Source organism: Papaver somniferum, chromosome 2 (assembly GCF_003573695.1).
Source record: "Papaver somniferum cultivar HN1 chromosome 2, ASM357369v1, whole genome shotgun sequence".
Classification (NCBI taxonomy): domain Eukaryota; kingdom Viridiplantae; phylum Streptophyta; class Magnoliopsida; order Ranunculales; family Papaveraceae; genus Papaver; species Papaver somniferum.
This window is the reverse complement of record NC_039359.1, coordinates 177,412,764-177,432,785: the sequence shown is the minus strand read 5'-3', so window position 1 is coordinate 177,432,785 and position 20,022 is coordinate 177,412,764. Positions and strand designations below refer to the sequence as shown.

General features: G+C 37.9%; 1 protein-coding gene and 1 long non-coding RNA gene across 2 annotated transcripts; both read right to left on the bottom strand.

The window, feature by feature from the left end:
- Positions 1-509: 509 nt before the first annotated feature.
- On the bottom strand, positions 510-4,273 carry LOC113349865 (succinate--CoA ligase [ADP-forming] subunit beta, mitochondrial-like). Its single transcript, XM_026593904.1, has 12 exons — positions 3,924-4,273; positions 3,710-3,820; positions 3,506-3,617; positions 3,318-3,382; positions 2,710-2,787; positions 2,511-2,585; positions 2,251-2,403; positions 2,037-2,171; positions 1,700-1,864; positions 1,249-1,371; positions 1,005-1,076; positions 510-854 (listed from the first exon to the last, which is right to left on the bottom strand). The coding sequence occupies exons 1-12, from the start codon at positions 4,023-4,025 to the stop codon at positions 777-779; spliced, it is 1,269 nt and encodes a 422-aa protein (XP_026449689.1). The 5' UTR covers positions 4,026-4,273; the 3' UTR covers positions 510-776.
- Positions 4,274-15,140: 10,867 nt separating this feature from the next.
- On the bottom strand, positions 15,141-19,247 carry LOC113349864. Its single transcript, XR_003360435.1, has 3 exons — positions 19,118-19,247; positions 15,303-17,643; positions 15,141-15,200 (listed from the first exon to the last, which is right to left on the bottom strand). It is a non-coding gene; the product is annotated as an uncharacterized LOC113349864 (long non-coding RNA).
- Between the last annotated feature and the right edge of the window lie 775 nt (positions 19,248-20,022).

The following is a 20,022-nucleotide window of genomic DNA, read 5'->3' as shown; positions in this document are numbered from 1 at the left end:
ATGATGTGAATTCCGTCGTCATTGATGAAGTTTCCGTCGCCGGATAATATAAAGATGAAGATTCCATCACCGGAAACAAAAATGTAATTTCCGTCGCCGGATTATATAAAGATGAAGATTCCATCGCCGGAGACAAGAATGATGAAGATCTCGTCGTTGGAATGCATCTCAAGTGATTTTAACACCCATAGTGACCAAGAACGGCCATTAAAGTCGAGATAAGCCTCTCTAGTAGAGGAGAAAAAACCACCATAAAGTTGCACAAAACTTATCTAATGATAAGAGATAAACATAAATAAACCCAGCTAAAACAAGGTGAAAACAAGTAAAAGAGGTGAAAATCCCGCTCAGATCCAGCCCAAAACGGACCAGATCTGAACAGGTTATGTTTTCCCGTGTGTTCTTTTTTTTTTCTCTTTCTGTTGAGGGGGATGAGAGAGGTGAGAGGTGAAGTTGCTTCAACTCCAAACTTTTTCTGATGAATTGCAGATTAATAAATAAGACTAAGAATCGGCAAACTTTTTCTTTGACTACAAGAATATAGATACTACAAAAGAAGGAAAAAAACACCCGCCGAAATTAAGGCACGGAAAAAGTAATATATGCAGCTTTATTCAAGGAGCCGTCCGGGTTGTAAGTCATTAGGAAAATTCAAATGGATCCCTCCATTACCAAAAGGACTACAATATGTATGTGCTCGACAGAAAGCAATATAAACACATCGCCTAGAAAAGAATCAAAGCTGAAATAACAACACTGCAGTAGACGAGACCCACTTAACTGGCTGCTGCTTTAACTGCTTTCTCAGCTGCATCATCCAGATCTTCTGCGGTAATAAGAGTCATCCCACTCTCCTGCACATTTTGTACTTGATGTTATTGACCAAAGAAATAATCACAAAACTTAATCATTTGTTATGCAGCAAATTTAGGAAACCACTGCGAAGAAAAAGAAACTAAAGAAGCTCGATACTGTGAGCTGAAATGAGATTTTTATATTTTTACCTTCAAAATTCTCTTCCCTTGATCGACGTTAGTTCCTTCAAGACGAACAATAACTGGAACTTTCAATGAAACCTGATAAAACCATAATGACATGTTTAGCATCTTTGAGACATAAATGTCATATTCTGAATAACATTCTCAAGAAAAAACCGATAATTTACAGTTTCCAAAACCAGGCTCAAAACACTGTTGTTTCGAGAGCACACCATTTGAATGATATTAAAATATTGAAGCATGTCATTACCTCTTTGGCAGCATTGACAATACCACTTGCTATAACATCACACTTCATGATTCCTCCAAAAATGTTGACCAAGATTGCTTTCACCTTGTCGTCGGATGTCAATATTTTAAATGCTTCCACAACCTAGTCCAAAATTTAGAAGGTAGTATGAGACATGAATGGTGTATATCTCGCTAATGTTAAATCTCATTGGTAGTAGTGTCAAAGCATAATAAACAACTTTGGACAATGCATTCGAAAATTTTAACTTCCCAGGATCTAGTTTCCATACCAAGCTTCTGTCTTATGATTACAAGCCTGCTAGGTGTACGGCTGCTCAGTCTAAAGTATTATCGCAATGATAAAATGTACAGAAGATATCGGTGGGTGGAGAGATCAGTTTGGTAGAAAAAGCGCAAATAACTATAGTTAATTGAATTGCGGAGAAATTAGCTACAGAAGAGCAAAGTACCTGATGTTCTGAGGCACTGCCACCGACATCTAAGAAATTGGCAGGAGTTCCACCATGCAACTTAATTATGTCCATGGTAGACATTGCCAATCCAGCACCATTAACCATGCACCCAATTTCCCCATCTAAGCCAATGTAGTTCAAATCGGCTTTGTCAGCAGCCACCTGAATAATCCAACAAAATGAATGTCATGAATTGACCAAAATACTTATATTCAGACATGACAAAGTACTAAACAATCCTTAGATCAAATATCATGAGATATTAATCTGTAAATATGCCTTTTGCATAAAGATAAATGAACATAAGATAAGAAAACCACAATAATAGTCAAACCTCTCGAGGGTCCTCTTGGGTTGTATCACGAAGAGCAAAGATCTCTTTCTGGCGGAAAGCAGCATTATCATCGAAGTTCAACTTAGCATCAGCTGCTACCAATTTGTTATCAGAAGTCTCAGCAATGGGGTTGATCTGCAAAGTGAATGTTGATCACAAAATCCAAAAAGATGATGGAATGACCACTGAAAAAGATGTGCATATATGAACTCACCTCCAGCATGGTGCAGTCACTTTTGCAAAAAAGCTCGTAGAGCTTCTTCACTTGTTCCATTGAAGCCGCCTTATCTGCAACCTTGGGGGCCAAGCCATCAACAACTTTAGCAGCATCTTCATCAGTTATTCCTTTGAAGACATCAATGGGCACCTGGTAGATTCGGAACCAGACAAAGATAACAGAGTTAGCGGGAGAGGAAGGATAGAGTGGCATTGATGATAACCTCTGACCCAGATAATTGAGTTAATGACATTTACCTTGATTATCATATCAGGGAATTTCTCAGCAAGGTCTTCAATGCTGGTCCCTCCCTTGCTACAGGCAATAATAAGCTAAAACACGATGCATGGTAAGAGAATCAGACGAGATGTAACTTGATTGGATTTGTGGAAAAAAAATACAACTGAAACAATTAATGAGAGACAACAAAGGTATTTGTTTGGTTTAAAAACGTACTGGACCAGCAGTTGTCCTGTCAAGAGTGATGGCGAAGTACATCTCGTTGACTAGAGACATCTTTTCACACAAATAAACCTGCACAGAAAAGACAAACGAGTGAATGTTAGATCCCCTGAGATTAGAAATGGGTATTTAGTTTCCACAAACAAAACTGATACTAGATCATGATAGGGAAGGAAACATACATCAGGAGTTCAGGACTGCGTAAAACAGAAGCAAACACAAATAAGGTAAAAATAGGTCCAACCAATTACACCCTTTAGTTCCACAAAAGCATTGAACACACTAAATAATGATATCAAAATCTTAAAACTTGAAGAATGCTGACAACAGCATTTTTCACAGCTTTAGTCGGATTGACCTAAACGAGTACATGTGCCAAAAGCATGTGGATATATCCATCTCGCAGACGAATGTTACTTTGAGAAATAACTGAAAGGACACCAACTAAACTATGCCCTGGCTTATCATATTCCCTTCACACTCCATAGATTGCTTCTTAACAAAATCAAGACACTAGAAATCAGTAAGTCTTTACAATCTAGTTCACAAGATACTTGCATCATTAATACACATAAAAGTCAAAAACTGATGCAACTACTAACCTTGCTCACGGTTTTTCCTTGTGCACCAGTTTGCTTAGTGACGAGAACTTGTCCAAGCATCTTCCCTACAAAACCAACCAAATTCCCCAAGTTACCAGACACCCTAAAACAAAAATGATTCGAAGTTCAACACCAAACTGAAACAAATGGTAATAATTAAGGCAATTATATAATCACGACGTAAATACCAGCTATATCCTCAGCCTCATTTGTCTTCACAATGTGAACTCCACCTTTAAGACCACTCTTAAATGTTCCCAAACCTCGACCACCAGCTAGAATTTGACTTTTAACAACCAACTACACCATCAATCAGAACAGAACTCAAAACCTACAATTTATGAAAACAATCACTACTTTTATTTTGGATAATAATGAACCAAGGATCATACCTCGTTTTCCTTGGGGAAAACATCACTGATGGCTTTACGAACTTCTTCGACAGATGAAACAGCGACTCCCTTTGGTACATTAATTCCATGTTTACTCATCAACTCTGCTCCCTATTTTACATATTCAAACCAAAATCAGTTTTCAATGAAGGAGATAGAAAAGAATCTAGAAGAAGCGAGGAAGAAAAAATAAAGAAAGAAAAAGAAATCTGACCTGATATTCATGGATATTGAGACGACGAATCTGTTGTTGTTGAGATTTACCCCCAACTGAAAGAGATCGACAAACGAGTTTACTAAGTAATCCTCTCACCATTTTATCTTCTGTGTTTATCAACCGATGAACTCAAACCCTAAAACTTCTGTAAATCGGATCAGAGGAGCTCTCAACTTATAGGGAGAGGGAGAAGGAGATCTGTGCACAGTCGGACAGAGAATAAAATAAAAGGAAAATGAGGAAGGAAACCCTTATTTCCTTTTTCTCTTTTCAGACCCTCACCATGACCCTCACCTAAGCCTTTTAGCCGAGTCGTTCCGCTGTCGATCGCACCGGTCAAGTTTTCTAGAGCACGGTTTTTCTATCGCGAAACGTGAAATATTCTAGAACTCATGTTTTAGTTGTGGGCGATCAAAAATGAATGTTGACTGACATTAAGTCAACTTCTTTTTTTACACCTTCTCCAATGGAATATGTACGGGATAGATACCTAAATTCACATGGGATACACATTAATTTTCTCTGAAAAAAATCCAATCTTAACTTCTTGAATGAATGTGTAGATGATGTGGCTTAATTTTGTGAAGACATCCTCAAGGTGCATGTACAGTTTTAGACATTCATGAAGATGCATATTTCATGTCTTTGGATTAGAGACTTCGTATACGTACCTACACAGAGTTATGATCTGAAGATTCGCATAGTTGATCGCCAATTCTGATCAATTACGGTACTCTTATAGGTAATTATCTTGATTCAAACTAGTTAGGGGATTATGGTTATCTTCTCTGTAAGTTAGATTGTCAGTCCAGAAAGTATCAAGAGAGAAAATCATTGAAAGTATTTCTTATTGATCAGTCAAAGTTGTGTACATTGTACTTGATTTACAAGCATAGCCATTCTGCCTATTTATACTAGCGTAGCTATCACGCAGGAAGTATACCTGATTGGAAACCGCCTTAATCTAGTCGGAGATGACATCATTATCCACTTAAATGTTACTTCCTTCTCGAATGATCTCCTCGACCTGGGTAATTCTCCTTGTCACGTGACTCTTACTCCAGGTTGTGGGCTCTTAGTCTTGACTTCTAGTTGTGTCTTCGGTCTCTATCTTCGTTGTGGGCTCCAGAACTCATATCGTGCACATGGTTTAGTCTTCGTATTCATGTCATGGTTATGAGAGTAAGATGTCCTATAAGTATTGCATGTACTAAAGACTCTATCTGCCCGACCTTCACCTAGGTTGTCTCTCAGCACTCTAGCTCGTAGGACTTGCACATATGTCAGTAGTAGGTAGATGCTATATTTTATCAACTACAATTCACCTTGAGGATGTCTTCCCATCCTAGCCATATTATGTCAGTGAAATAAGTTAGAAAATGAAAATAAGAAGATTGTTTACCAATTATTAAATGACACTTAAGAGGTAAGAGATTAAGACTGATTTAGGTTAGAGATGAGTTTTTTTAGTTCCTATATTTAGGAATTTATATCTATATCAATATAGTCAATTTCGGATTTCGGATTTCGAATTGTCTCGGTAGGATCGGGACACTAATACAACTTTGTCTCGGGAAAATTCTTATTTCAAATCTTGGTGAAATTTCGATTTCAAATTTTATATCCTTATCATTGATTATTACCAAATTTATTGTATGGATTATCACCAAATATATAATTGACTAATATTAATTTGTATATAGATATAGAAATAAGAACATTTGTATATAGAAATAAGAACGAACGTGTCAATCAAACTTTATGCATTTGACACAATATTTGTTAACATACTAGGTGTCAATATTTGTGCCCTGAATTATAACAAATTGGTAGCTTATTTTATACTGTATCTATCTCTAGCTGTTAAAAATATAACAACCACACCCAATTAGATCTAACACCTAAGATGAAGATCTACTAACAAATAAAAGATGAACTGCATAAAAGTAAACATGAACACAGAGCTTTCTACGTGGTTCGGCCATTAATATGGAAGTGTTGCATATGAACTCCATTAGAAGGAGTTGGATTTTTTGTTGAACTCTAAGTTGTGGGAGGAAGAAGAAGGCCCCATACAAACATATTTCAGTTTCCCTTATAAAGGGTAGGGATGTACATCAAGTTATAATAGTGCCCTTAGGGCTGACTAGATAGGATAAGAGCTAGTGAGAAAGTCTTATTTCCCACAGACAGTTGTATCTAAACTAAGTTACTTCCGCCTTGATCTTTTGACACACGTTCGCTACATATTTATTCCCATTTTCTTGAGGTTTGTTTGAAGAGCAATCCTATAGAAAATCCTTCCGAACTTGCGCCTGCACTGTTGTTGATGTTTTGTATTTGATACCTTTGCTTCCGGTCTTGGCTTACTGACTCTCTGTGTGTTATCAAACTGATCGCTAGTTGATGGTTTATCAAATAGTGATTGTAGTTGTAGTGGTAACAGGTTCTTTTCAGACTTGTGAAGGTAACAAAATTTCTAGATTTAAATAAAATTTAGGAAAATAGCAAACTGACGTAAAATTTTTTGGAGAAATAGGGGTTAAGATTCCACCAATCAACAATACTTATGTGATCTAATATTTTTTTACTATGCAATTTAAATAATTGGGTTGATTCTAAATATTGCCAAAAGCAGATTTTCCAAAATATCAAATGTTAATCATAAGTATAATGCATCAAGAGTCTAAAACTAAGCATGCATTATCAAGGGAAAACACAGTTGATTAATAAAAACCATTTAAATCATTTTTATCAATGCAATTAATCATATAAAAATATTGCATAAATTAATAAAATAGAGATTACCACATAATTATTGTGAGAGTGGCTTCCTCTGTCACCCCTGGGATTGGGTTTAGCTCCTCATCTCAAAAACACACTCACAAGATGTATTCATGGCTAAATAAGTGTTTTTATTGATGAAAATAATTGATAATTGAAGTTTGTAACGCTGTTATACTGTTGCAGCGTCACTGTTACAAAGGGGTAGTGCTGAAAATAATCGATACAACACGAGTGTTGTATAACAACGACACAGAGAGTTCGCTGTTTGCACTGTTGAAGAACGACACTTCGGTACTGCTGTAATGAAGAACACGGATACTGTTGTTTAAGACTGTTAAAGAACGACTGACTCTGAGAGTCTGTTCTTCGTGTTCTTCAGGCGTGTTAATGGCAGCAACAGCAGCAGGTAACTTCTCTGCAACTCCTCCTGCGCCTCTCTGCTCGCCTCCAAACCTCCCCTAACTCTCTCCTAAAACTTTCTAACCCTTCTATGACAAAAACCCAACTATATATAGCCTTCAGATTGCCTAGAAACTCGATCAAATTCGAGAATAAATCTCTTATTCTTCACGTGCAGTTTGAACAATAATTCCATCTGTCGATCTTTGTATGCGTCTGTTAGCTATTCTATTGCTCCCAAAATCTTCTCTGACTTGAACTCGACTAAATACATGGTTGTCCAGCGTAGAAAATCCCCCACAAATCTCTCACCAATCTTTGAAAGTGAACAGCAACACACGTATCCTGTTTGAACTTTGATTACTTCTCCCGGCCTTTCCAGCCCAATTGGTTGGGTCCAATTGATTGTATCAGGCCTGTTTAGTCATGCAGAGTCCATACGTACCAAATACAGCAATTGAATCTCCTAAAATCACGTCCAAAATTCGATCTTCAAATCTGCCAGACGCTGCATAGTCTTTTCCCGCCAAAATCTTGAGTTTGAAAATTGAGAAGGGATGCCCCCTATCCTATGATGGGGTGAGAATAGCAAGTGGGGCTGAAATAAAATTGTTGGGTGGAAATAACCAAAACTTGGGTGCCTTTAGTGATTTTTCTGGGATGTTTTCCGCACTTTTTCGGGGTTCCTCCGGGATATTCCTGGGGTACTTCCGGTACAATTCTGGGGCGCTTCCGGTACGTTATCAACGGAGGTCCAAATGCCGCATTTTTAGCCAATTTCGCCACAAAGCCTTATTTTTCCAAACACACCTAAAAATAAATAAAATAACCAAATAAGTACGATATCGAGCACTAACAATATATACAAATGAGCTATATTAGACACATAAATGCGTCTATCAAATACCCCCAAACTTATTATTTGCTAGTCCTCGAGCAAATCAATCTAAAATAAAATGAACAACACTTAGCGTGCAGTAAGCCTTTAAACCACTAGGTGGCCCTAGTGGCGGTTTTCTCGGGGGGTTTACCAGAGGTGTACCCACAAAACCTTAATACTCCAGACTTAGCTATCTACGCAGAACCTTGGAAGGCACTAAAGAATCTCCTTGGTTGGCATACTTATTGACTACAGGAAGAAGTACCCTGATGCGAAATTCCAATTGTGTACACGAGTTTGCACTCAAGCATACTAAAATTCATATAAAGTGACAGAGCTCTACTCAGATAGTTGCACTATGGACATCATATTCGGAGTCAAAACTAATCACATGGATAGATCAAGAAGATGGATATAGAAAAACATAGATGGTTTTGATGTTTACTAAGTGAACGTTTCCCATATCTGTCTGAAGGCCTCCGCCAAAATGAACCTATCCTAATGGATTGAGATACTAGTCTGACTAATCAACACACTGGCATATACAAGGGTACCAGTGGTCGATAACCTAACTCTAGGTCAACACAACTGGCATATACAAGGGTACCAGTGGTCGACTTTATTGAATTTATTCCTTTTGGTCAAATGGTCTGGTCTCAATTTCTTTTTTTTTTTTTTTTTTTTTCACTTTTTGGTAACTACCATTTTTTTCTTTTTTTTTTCATTTCTTTTTCAACTTTTTTTTTTTTTTTTTTTTTTTTTTTCATGGTATCTCAATCACTCTAATTCACCCTAGCATTGGTAACAACTTGAATCGTGGGCCCCACCTATCACTTAGAGAAACATAGTTTAAAAACAAAATAAAATAAAAATAGAAGTGAAAAGGACTCAACGAGATATGGTGAAACTATCATGTTATTTCTAACACCTGAGCTCTGTGCTTTTATGAATAGACTCTTTAGATGTTTCCATCTAATCAGATTGGTTCCTCAAACTCCTACAATCAAAATGCTTCCATCCACTTAGATTAGTTAGTGCAATCCTCAATAGGCATAAATTTCTAGGCTCTGGAGTTTATTTATTGCAAAAAGGTGACAAAAAGTGTTTCTTCCCCCCCCCAAACTTAAATCTTACATTGTCCTCAATGTTCTAAAGATGAAATTAAAAGCATGAACAAGGAGAAACTATTACCACTGGAGGGAAAAGAAATAAGGAAGGATATTACCGTATCACATGAACGCGGGAGCCTCCCAGTAAATGCTAAATTTATAGTCATTAGCTAGACATCAAATACCTCAAAAAGAATTTTCACCTTCCAAAGTCGTATACCAATAGTCGAAATAATTGTGGGTCCATAAGACCAAATAGAACTGCCACAATAGGAGACAAATGCTCAAGATCAGAAAAATGAGCAGATAGAGCACAACCTGATCTAAAGTTTCTCGCAAGACAACTGGATTTATCTGAGGTGCCCACTTGGGCTTCATATGAGTGTCTCGGCAAACAGATTCATCCGAAAAACGGGTCTCTAACATATGGATTTTCTCCTGGACATTATCAGGCGGATCAGGTTGTGGAGTCTGAATACACTCAAGCGATACCTCAGATGCACTAGGCTTGAGTCCCAAGTTAGGGACTTCTATTGGGGATAATTGACAATCTCTACCCCCAAACTTAGAATTTTGGGTGCCTCTACAATGACTAGTCACAATGTTCCTAATTTCTAGACCATCGGGTTCTTGAAAAAGGTCAATTGCTTTCTCTAAGTCATAATCAGGTGGTTCATCCTCAGCTTGCTTCATATCTTCTATGGTCCACTCTAAGGCTTCCTTATTTTCTTGAAGCACGGTCTCTGGACTACTTTCCTGATCACTATCCAAATCGGAGGCTATAATCACAGGGAAAGACTCGGGTGGGCCTAAAAATGTATAGTTAGACTCCAACTCAGGGCTCTTTTAAATAAGGTATTAAGATAGACTCAGAAGCTAGTAATGGTTCGAACCTATCTTTCCATATATCAATATCTAACATAGGAACAGAATCCAACAGAGCATTTACTTGTTCAATGTTACTATCATCGTCGAAATCCAGCTAAAATGGGCTATACAACTCTCCAATGGATTTCCGATTCGATGTTTGGTAGACTTCGAACTAAGGTTCCTATCATGTTGACCTCTTCAATACACGTGTCATCTAGCTCAGAATGTAGCTTGTTGACATTAAAAATATTCAACTCAATAGTCATATTACCAAAAGATAGATTCATAATACCATTTCGACAGTTTATGATCGCATTAGACGTAGCTAAGAATGGGCGACCTAAAATCACAGGTATTTGGTTCTCTGGGTCGGGGACAGGTTGGGTATCTAGGACCACGAAATCCACTGGATAAATAAACTTGTCGACCTCAATAAGAACATCCTCGATCACACCACGAGGGATTTTAACGGACCTATCAGCTAACTGGAGTGTTATCTGGGTAGGTTTCATCTCACCAAGTCCTAGCTTAAGGTACACATGGTATGGCAGTAAGTTCACACTGGCTCCTAAGTCAAGCAACGCTTTCTCAACACGGTACTTACCTATTGTACAAGAAATGGTAGGGGACCCTGGGTCTTTATACTTAGGAGTAGTGGTATTCTGAATAATAGAACTCACATGACTAGCTATGAAGGCTTTCTTCTGGACACTGAGCTTACGCTTTCGCGTACACAAGTCCTTAAGGAACTTGGCATAAGAGGGAATCTGCCTAATTGCATCTAATAATGGAAGGTTGATATTAACCTGCTTAAAAACCTCCAATATATCATTAAAGTTGGACTCCCTCTTAGTCGGAACTAGCAGCTGTGGGAATGGGGCTCTGGGAACAAAGCTGGGCTCAACAGGACCCTCATTGGTCTCCTTGGAGACTCTATCAGTCTCCTCATTTTCTGGCTCAGCAGGGTGAACTACAGCATGTTCACTATCAGGCATGGCAACCTTGTTGTCAACTTTCTTTCCACTCCTAAGGGTTGTGACAGCATTCACATGATTGTACGATTTCTCTCCTTTTGGGTTGGTATCAGTACGACTAGGGAACCTTCCATTTCTCTCTCACTTATGAACTTAGCTATTTGTCCTACTTGAAGTTCTAATTTGGCAAGACTCTGGGAATTATTCTTCAATTCTTGCCTAGTTTCTTGTTGAAAGCTCATGTGGTTCTTTGTTAGCATTTCATGGTTATTTGCTAACATAGTGAGAGTATCCTCTAAGGTAGAGATCTTTTTCTCGGAAGTGTTTGAAACTGGGTTTGACCTGAAGAGTTCTTAAAACCAAAACCTGGGGGAGGCTGAGAATTGCTAGACTGGCCTTGACTCTGGCCCTTAGACCAAGAGAAATTAGGATGGTTTCTCCAACCAGGGTTGTAGGTTTCTGAGTATGGGTCAAACTTCTGACGGTTCTCAAACCTAGCATTGTTATAGACAGCATGGGCTTGCTCTTCACTAACCTGACCTTCCCAAAATGAATTATCGGGCTCTATTCACAACTAGAGACTTGAGAGGCTCTATTAGGTTCAACAAGGGACCTATTTTTAGACTGACCCATTTCCAAAGCTTCTAACCTTCTAGATAAAGCAGCAAACTTAGCATCTGAACCAAAACTCGTATCTACCATATTGGTGCTACTTCTATTGACCAAGAGTCTTTTAGGGGGTTCAACACAAGATTCCCACTGTTGGGATTTTTCAGCGATAGCTCCTAAGAAGGTAAAAGCATCATCAGCATTTTTACTAGTGAACTCACCAGCGCACATAGATTCAACCATGGCTTTGGTCGAATAGTCTAAACCATCATAAATAATCTGTACAAGTTTCATATTATCAAATCCATGGTGAGGACACTGAGATAGGAGATCATTGAATCGCTCTAAAAACCTATAAAGAGACTCTCCCTCTTGTTGCACACTAGCACTAATTTTCTGCCTAACAGCTGCAGTTTTATGCTTAGGGTAGAATTTCATATAGAAGGCAGCGATAAGTTCCTGCCATGTTTCTATGGATTCAGACGGTAGGTTGTTAAGCCAGGTCTTGGCTTTCTCTCAAAGAAAAGGGAAACATCTTAAGTTTCAAGACTTCATCGGTAAGGTCCTTTATCCTAATTGTCCCACAGATTTCCTCAAAGTCCCTAATATGAAAATAAGGGTTCTCATCATCTTTTCCTAAGAATATAGGGATCATCTGAAGAATACTAGGTTTTATCTCGAAATTAGCCGTAGTGGCTGGCAATTTAATGCATGAAGCTCGGTTGGTCCTAGTTGGGAACATGTAATCTTTCAAAGTTGCCATCGTTGGCACAACTGGAGTACTAGGGGTACTTTTGTCACTCAGAGATAAATTCTCAAAACTGAAGTTTCCAAAAAAGGGCTCTCAAAAGAAGATCTTCGAGCTCCCTGCTTAAATCAGAAGAACTACTAGGTTTTTCGCTAATCAATCGACCTAGAGTATCTCTTTTCCAAGCCCTAACAAAATCGGGCATACACTAAAAAGAATTCAAAAAGAAATAAAAAAAATCCTAACAGGAAGGTTCTAGCAACACACAGCAGGCTGACTCGACTTTACCACAGCAAACCTAAAGATTTCTAGCAAACAACAAGCATGATGGCTCCACTTAGATTGTTTCTAGACCAGCTTCTAATCCTTCGAAAGGGAATTCGTTACAATTTGAGCAAACCCCTCTGGAATCAATCCGAGTTAAAGCAAGTTGAATCGAGGCGAGGGAAGCTCAGTGGAGCTTTGATACCCAAAACCTCACCGATCCAATGCGGCGCAGTCACGCATTCAACTCGCAGAAACCGTCAAGAACTTCGAGGTGTGCTTAAAAGAGTAACCAATATTTTTCGAATGATTGTCCTGTTAAGCTCGATACCCTATAGGTCTCTTTCTAGTCCAAATTTTAGGCTTAGGTTCGCTTTAGGTTTCGTTTTCCTAAGGCGGGCAAGAAGGGAGCGGTGATGAAATCCGAACCCTTATCTTATATGGTCCAGTCCTTGCCCTTTACTAGGAATTTAAAAACAGTCCATATTCAAGTCCTCAACATATTCACCTTAAGGAGTCAGTAACCCGCTTGCAGGGATTCGCGGTGTTTAGAATTTTACCTCCCGTACCAGACGGGCGAAGAACCGCTGAAGTCGACTCGGGCCACGACTCCTATGCCGTGTGCGAACCCGAGGGGCCGAGACGATATTGTAATCGTCGTCCTTCCCTGCAAACAGTTTATATTTAAGGGTACCCTTCCGTAGGGTTTAAAAATAAAAATAAAATGTCCCAAATTAATGTCCAAAGTCCAAAAAAAACAAAAAAAAGAAAGCTAAAAAAACAAAAATCTCTCTCTTTTTTTTTTCTCTTTTACAAAATAAAGAAAATCTTCTTCTTTCGCTCCTTTAGCTTTGCTTTTCGCTCCCAAACTTTAAGTAATCACCACAAGCTTTGGCAAAATTGTCTTTCGCTCCAATCTTCAAAAATCTGCAAGGAAACAAAAAAAAAAAAACCAAAAACGTAAAGAGGAACAAAAATAATAATAAAAATAAAAATAAAATAAATCTAAGAAAAAAATGCTACCTAAACACAAATACCCGGCAACGGCGCCAAAAATTTGATGGTTTATCAAATAGTGATTGTAGTTGTAGTGGTAACAGGTTCTTTTCAGACTTGTGAAGGTAACAAAATTTCTAGATTTAAATAAAATTTAGGAAAATAGCAAACTGACGTAAAATTTTATGGAGAAATAGGGGTTAAGATTCCACCAATCAACAATACTTATGTGATCTAATATTTTTTTACTATGCAATTTAAATAATTGGGTTGATTCTAAATATTGCCAAAAGCAGATTTTCCAAAATATCAAATGTTAATCACAAGTATAATGCATCAAGAGTCTAAAACTAAGCATGCATTATCAAGGGAAAACACAGTTGATTAATAAAAACCATTTAAATCATTTTTATCAATGCAATTAATCATATAAAAATATTGCATAAATTAATAAAATAGAGATTACCACATAATTATTGTGAGAGTGGCTTCCTCTGTCACCCCTGGGATTGGGTTTAGCTCCTCATCTCAAAAACACACTCACAAGATGTATTCATGGCTAAATAAGTGTTTTTATTGATGAAAATAATTGATAATTGAAGTTTGTAACGCTGTTATACTGTTGCAGCGTCACTGTTACAAAGGGGTAGTGCTGAAAATAATCGATACAACACGAGTGCTGTATAACAACGACACAGAGAGTTCGCTGTTTGCACTGTTGAAGAACGACACTTCGGTACTGCTGTGATGAAGAACACGGATACTGCTGTTTAAGACTGTTAAAGAACGACTGACTCTGAGAGTCTGTTCTTCGTGTTCTTCAGGCGTGTTAATGGCAGCAGCAGCAGCAGCAGCAGGTAACTTCTCTGCAACTCCTCCTGCGCCTCTCTGCTCGCCTCCAAACCTCCCCTAACTCTCTCCTAAAACTTTCTAACCCTTCTATGACAAAAACTCAACTATATATAGCCTTCAGATTGCCTAGAAACTCGATCAAATTCGAGAATAAATCTCTTATTCTTCACGTGCAGTTTGAACAATAATTCCATCTGTCGATCTTTGTATGCGTCTGTTAGCTATTCTATTGCTCCCAAAATCTTCTCTGACTTGAACTCGACTAAATACATGGTTGTCCAGCGTAGAAAATCCCCCACAAATCTCTCACCAATCTTTGAAAGTGAACAGCAACACACGTATCCTGTTTGAACTTTGATTACTTCTCCCGGCCTTTCCAGCCCAATTGGTTGGGTCCAATTGATTGTATCAGGCCTGTTTAGTCATGCAGAGTCCATACGTACCAAATACAGCAATTGAATCTCCTAAAATCACGTCCAAAATTCGATCTTCAAATCTGCCAGACGCTGCATAGTCTTTTCCCGCCAAAATCTTGAGTTTGAAAATTGAGAAGGGATGCCCCCTATCCTCTGATGGGGTGAGAATAGCAAGTGGGGCTGAAATAAAATTGTTGGGTGGAAATAACCAAAACTTGGGTGCCTTTAGTGATTTTTCTGGGATGTTTTCCGCACTTTTTCGGGGTTCCTCCGGGATATTCCTGGGGTACTTCCGGTACGTTATGAACGGAGGTCCAAATGCCGCGTTTTTAGCCAATTTCGCCACAAAGCCTTATTTTTCCAAACACACCTAAAAATAAATAAAATAACCAAATAAGTACGATATCGAGCACTAACAATATATACAAATGAGCTATATTCTATCACTAGTAAAACTTCACATTGCAGCTACCTGTGCTTTTTGTTGGGCTGAGAGTTGCTTGATTTTGGGCTTCGAGTAGCAGGCCTTCGGATTTTGTGCGTTTTACCCGTCTTTAGTCCCGAGTAATCTGTACTTCTCGATATATACACTTCAATTGTAGGTTTAGTGGTAATGTTATCTTCATCATTGATCGGCTCTAGCTTTCCTTGATATTGTAATTGTATGGTGAGGTAGATGATCGGCTCGGAGTCAAGTATCTCGCCTTGTAAGAAAAGTCCACCTTGGGTTGTTTGAAATTCTTGGGTATACCTCTGGCTCGGTGTAACGGTTTAAGCTTGCACCTGAAGTTGAAATTCCTGGATGGTAGCAGTTTTCTTCGGGACAGCTGTTTTAACACTTGCTCAAGATGGTGTTGGTGTCTGGAATGTCTTAACGGGTTGAATCCGAAACAACAGAATACGGATGGTTCATGATTCGAAGAGGCTATTCAACTGGGTCTGGCCTTGGTGACTAGTTATTGTGATTGTGTTGCAAAGCTGCTGACTGTTGCTTTCAATGGTGGATCGCTTTCCTCGAAGAGACTATCTCACTTGTAAATTTCTGATGTTGGATCGCTTTCCTCTGTTTTAACTGAATTTCCTTTTCCAATACGAGTCTGATCCTTTGCTGGGGCCAGTTGATAACTTCGACTTAATGTCGCATCTGGTAAACATTGCAGTGAGCTTCATAGCTCTACACTGTTGCTGAAGGAACCGAGCAGAAGAATACAAATTGTGTGTAGCAGTATGCATACTTGCCCCTAGTCTTATGCAAAGTTTCAAAGCAATTCTTGACTCAAAGGTGGTTGATTGTTGTCGTCGTGTCGTGGTATTCCTCGCAACTCTGCTGTCGTAGGATCATACTGGCTAGCCTCGCTAATAGTTGTGGTTCATGACCTTAGCCCCGAACTATCTATCTCCCTTAGTAATTGTTGGAGCTCGCTTCGAGATGCTTGCTAGTTTCTTTTCTGAAGTATATGAAGCATTCCTGAACTGACTAAACCCTTGAAAATCTGGTCATGCACTCATCATGTTCGAAGTTGCCGCGGTGACGCCCTGGTAGTCAATGCTCAAACTTTGTCTGGTTCGGTTGCCGTCAGTTCTTGACAAATCATTGTTTTGAAGCTCTTTACAGGGACGAGGGTACCTGCTACTTGTGAGGAGAAGTGGTTGTGACGGACCAGAGAATTCCCCCTCTAACGGGTTGATTTCAACCCGAATTAGCAGAGCCGAATCCCCGGTACGTCACTCGGGAAGTTAAAATAAAAATATACATTCATTTTAAAAACAAGAAGTAAAATGGTTCCGACTGGGTTGAAAAATAAAAATAAAAAAATATATGTAGATGTCACAAGTATGGAGTAAAACGACACTCGAATACTAAAACGACACATTTCATTTCCATGATCCAGTATAATGAAAATCACTCGGAACCGGAACAAGATAAAAAGAATGTGTTCAATTTAAAAAAGAGCAACAAAGGATTAAAGACCACCGCACTGGCATGCGTAGAAACAAGAGATAAAAGTTTGTAACCGCAGCTCCAACATAGTCAGGTAAAGTTCTCTAGTTTCTGAATTCTGGTTACCACAAAATAAAATTTAAAGAAATGTACTCAAATACACTTGGTTGCTGAAAAGCTTGATCAAAAGTAAAATTAACATTCAATTCTTGAGAGCTAAACAATTCGTAAGGAGTAGACACTTAAACAGTACACTAGTTTATTTTATTTCAAATCATTTTTACATAAGAACGAGATTCCCAAAACATACATACTATGAGGCATTCAGTAAACTATTCCATATGACTCAGACATAGTAATCAAATGCTCTTAATAATAAAGTGTGCAGTTCAAACTTAGACTAGACTACAGAACATAGATAAAAAGAAAAATGAAATTATTTTTACAAGCAATCTTGGATGCTCCGAATATTAAACATTATGCAAGATCATAGTATTTATATATAAAGCAAAACAAAACGTTCCACAATCTACATGCCAACACTTTTTGAATTGACATCAAGACAAGTTTCATATGCAGTAGATCCAAAAAAATGATGCAGACTGTTCGATCTCGGCATAACAAAGTTTTCCTTACAAACCATGCAAGGGCTTTCTACTAAATCCCCTCATATATACAATAGCAAAACACATCAAAATGACATGGGACGACAGCAAAATAAACTACCCAAGCTTGGGTTAAGCAAGAAATTAAAAACCACCCAGATAACCCTGTGATATACACATTATAGACAAACAAAAATACCAACTTTTGCTCAAGCTCCTGGCTGCAAGCTCTTCCCAAGCTTACTGCCTCAATATCGCTTCGTACTCTGTGGAAAGCAAAACCAAAACGGGGTGAGCCACAGCCCAAAATAATGTACCAACGACGAATGAAATGTAAATCAAGCTAAAGAGTTGAGTATTTCAAATTCAGAAAATATAAATATAAAGCTTGACATTTCCTAATTCATTTGAAACATTAGAAATGAAATAACCGTCAAGCGATGGTGAAGAAAATTCACGTATGTTACTTGTGAGGACCAGTCTCTAATGTTAGGATAGTCAGGATATCAGCCACCGTCCCGGACGGTCTCCCGCGGGTAGCCACATTTGTGGGATGCCCCTATGGGCCTAACAAACTCACCTGTAGCCTTTTAAAATTCTTCCAAAACATACTCAACAAACGATCGCGGCAAACGCAGTAAACTCCAAGGTGAGACCATGCTCCGAAATCAAATTCAGTTACCCAAGCCATCAAATTACAAAAAAGAACCGTAACATGAAGTAGGATCAGATACCAAAGGACATGATTACACCAACCAATCCTATTTAATTTATTACAGTAGAAGATCAACCATAAATAAAACCATAGCATGTGGAAATGGTAAATAATGAAGGCAGAAATCAAGAGAAAAGTTGACTAAGGTCCGAGGCAGGTTTAAGATTTTTTGTAGACCATATTCTGTTTCAAAGCAATCATATCAAAAACAAGACCCATGAGATGCCAACAAAATTAAATTAATACCTTCATGTGGTCAGAGTGCAATGATTAATGATAGCCAAAATGTTAAGTAAACAGAGTGAATAGAAAAAAACAACCCATCCAGTTCGAACTCATTTTTGTAAGACAAAGCACTTCTAAAAACTGGTAAAATCAAGTGTTTGATTAAAAGCAAAATAAAACTTTAAAAAAATGAGTTGCATAATAATGGCAGTATGCCTTTTCAAAGTGGATTGTTCAAAGGCTTTTAAAGAATCATGCTGGTGATATTGTAAACGTAATGAAATGCAAAGTATTAGCATGTAACATCTAGACTTCAGGGTAGTGAAAGGATTAAAATGAGAAACATTTAAGTAGCACATACGATCTTTCTTTTGGCTATCAATGGGGTTTTAAATTCATAAGCTCATTTTGTCATTTTAACAAACAGTTGGCAGGCTACTTTGGAAATCCAATAGGACTTGGTTATTGATGGAAATTAATGGAAATCAAAACTTGATGGTTGTGTACACTTTTAAATCTTAGTAAAATAATTTGTGACATTTCGAAATTATTCACAGTTCAAATGCAAGGATTTAATCCCTATAGGGTTTAAACCAAAAAGAGCTAATTGTGCAAAAATCACCCGAAAACTACAGAGACAATTTGAAAGAATTTCATGAACTAAAGTTAGAGGTTTGCAAAAATCTCAAATACTCATTTGTTAATCCGTATGAATCATTGTAAACATTGAAGCATTAATCAAGTTCGGTAATTTAAAATAAAGAAAACACAAAATGAAATGTTGAGAGAAAACCCCTTACCTGTTACAGTCTCTAGCCAAATACAGAACGTGAGTTAATCTTAAGTATGGACCAAAATCTCTACTTCTACTCAGAGCTGGTTTTCGCAAATGAAATCGATGACATTTGTTGAATGAGATAAAAAGAAATATCCACAGGAGTAGAAAAGAAAGAAAACCGAATCTACAAAGCAGATTCTTAAATTATAGTGATTTTGTAAAAAGACCAAATTCTCCCTAATTGTTCTTGTGCAACATGCGTCGAACATGCTTAAAAATTCTAGAGATCATTGCTCATAATAATCCAGCAGCCTAGAACTACTAAGGGATAATCTATTTAGATAAAAACACCCATATTTAGTTTAGGGCACTCACCACGACTGTACGCACCCTAGACTAGGATTGTACGCGCATAGTTTTAGCTTTTCACTAAAATGGGTTGAGTTCAGATTTGGATCCGAATGGAGACTTTTAGTGGTGCTACAGTGGAAATTGTTATATCTCAAGTACATTTATGACACAAATTCAAAAACTTTAATATTAGCATAAACATCACGGCGAATCAAGCGATAAAGACACAACAGATTGTTCAGAGATTAGGACAGGAGCCGAATACTACCCAGGTTCAATGTTTTAGCATGCTTTTATAGATTTAAATCGAGCTGTGTACTGGTTAACAAAGTTCAAAAATGAAAGAGCAATGTAAAGCTGTAAGCTTTACCCCTTACTGTCCTATTGCCAAGGGATTTCCGTCTTAACCACTTTGCACAAGGTTCGACATAAGTCCCGAGAAACTTACATTTAATTTTAAGACGAAAGATAGGGTCTTTTAGATGTAACATTTCTACGGCCTAACATGTCACTATGTAATTACAAGGATGTAAACGATCGTTTCGGTTCCTGCAATGTTGTTCACTCAGCATGCTC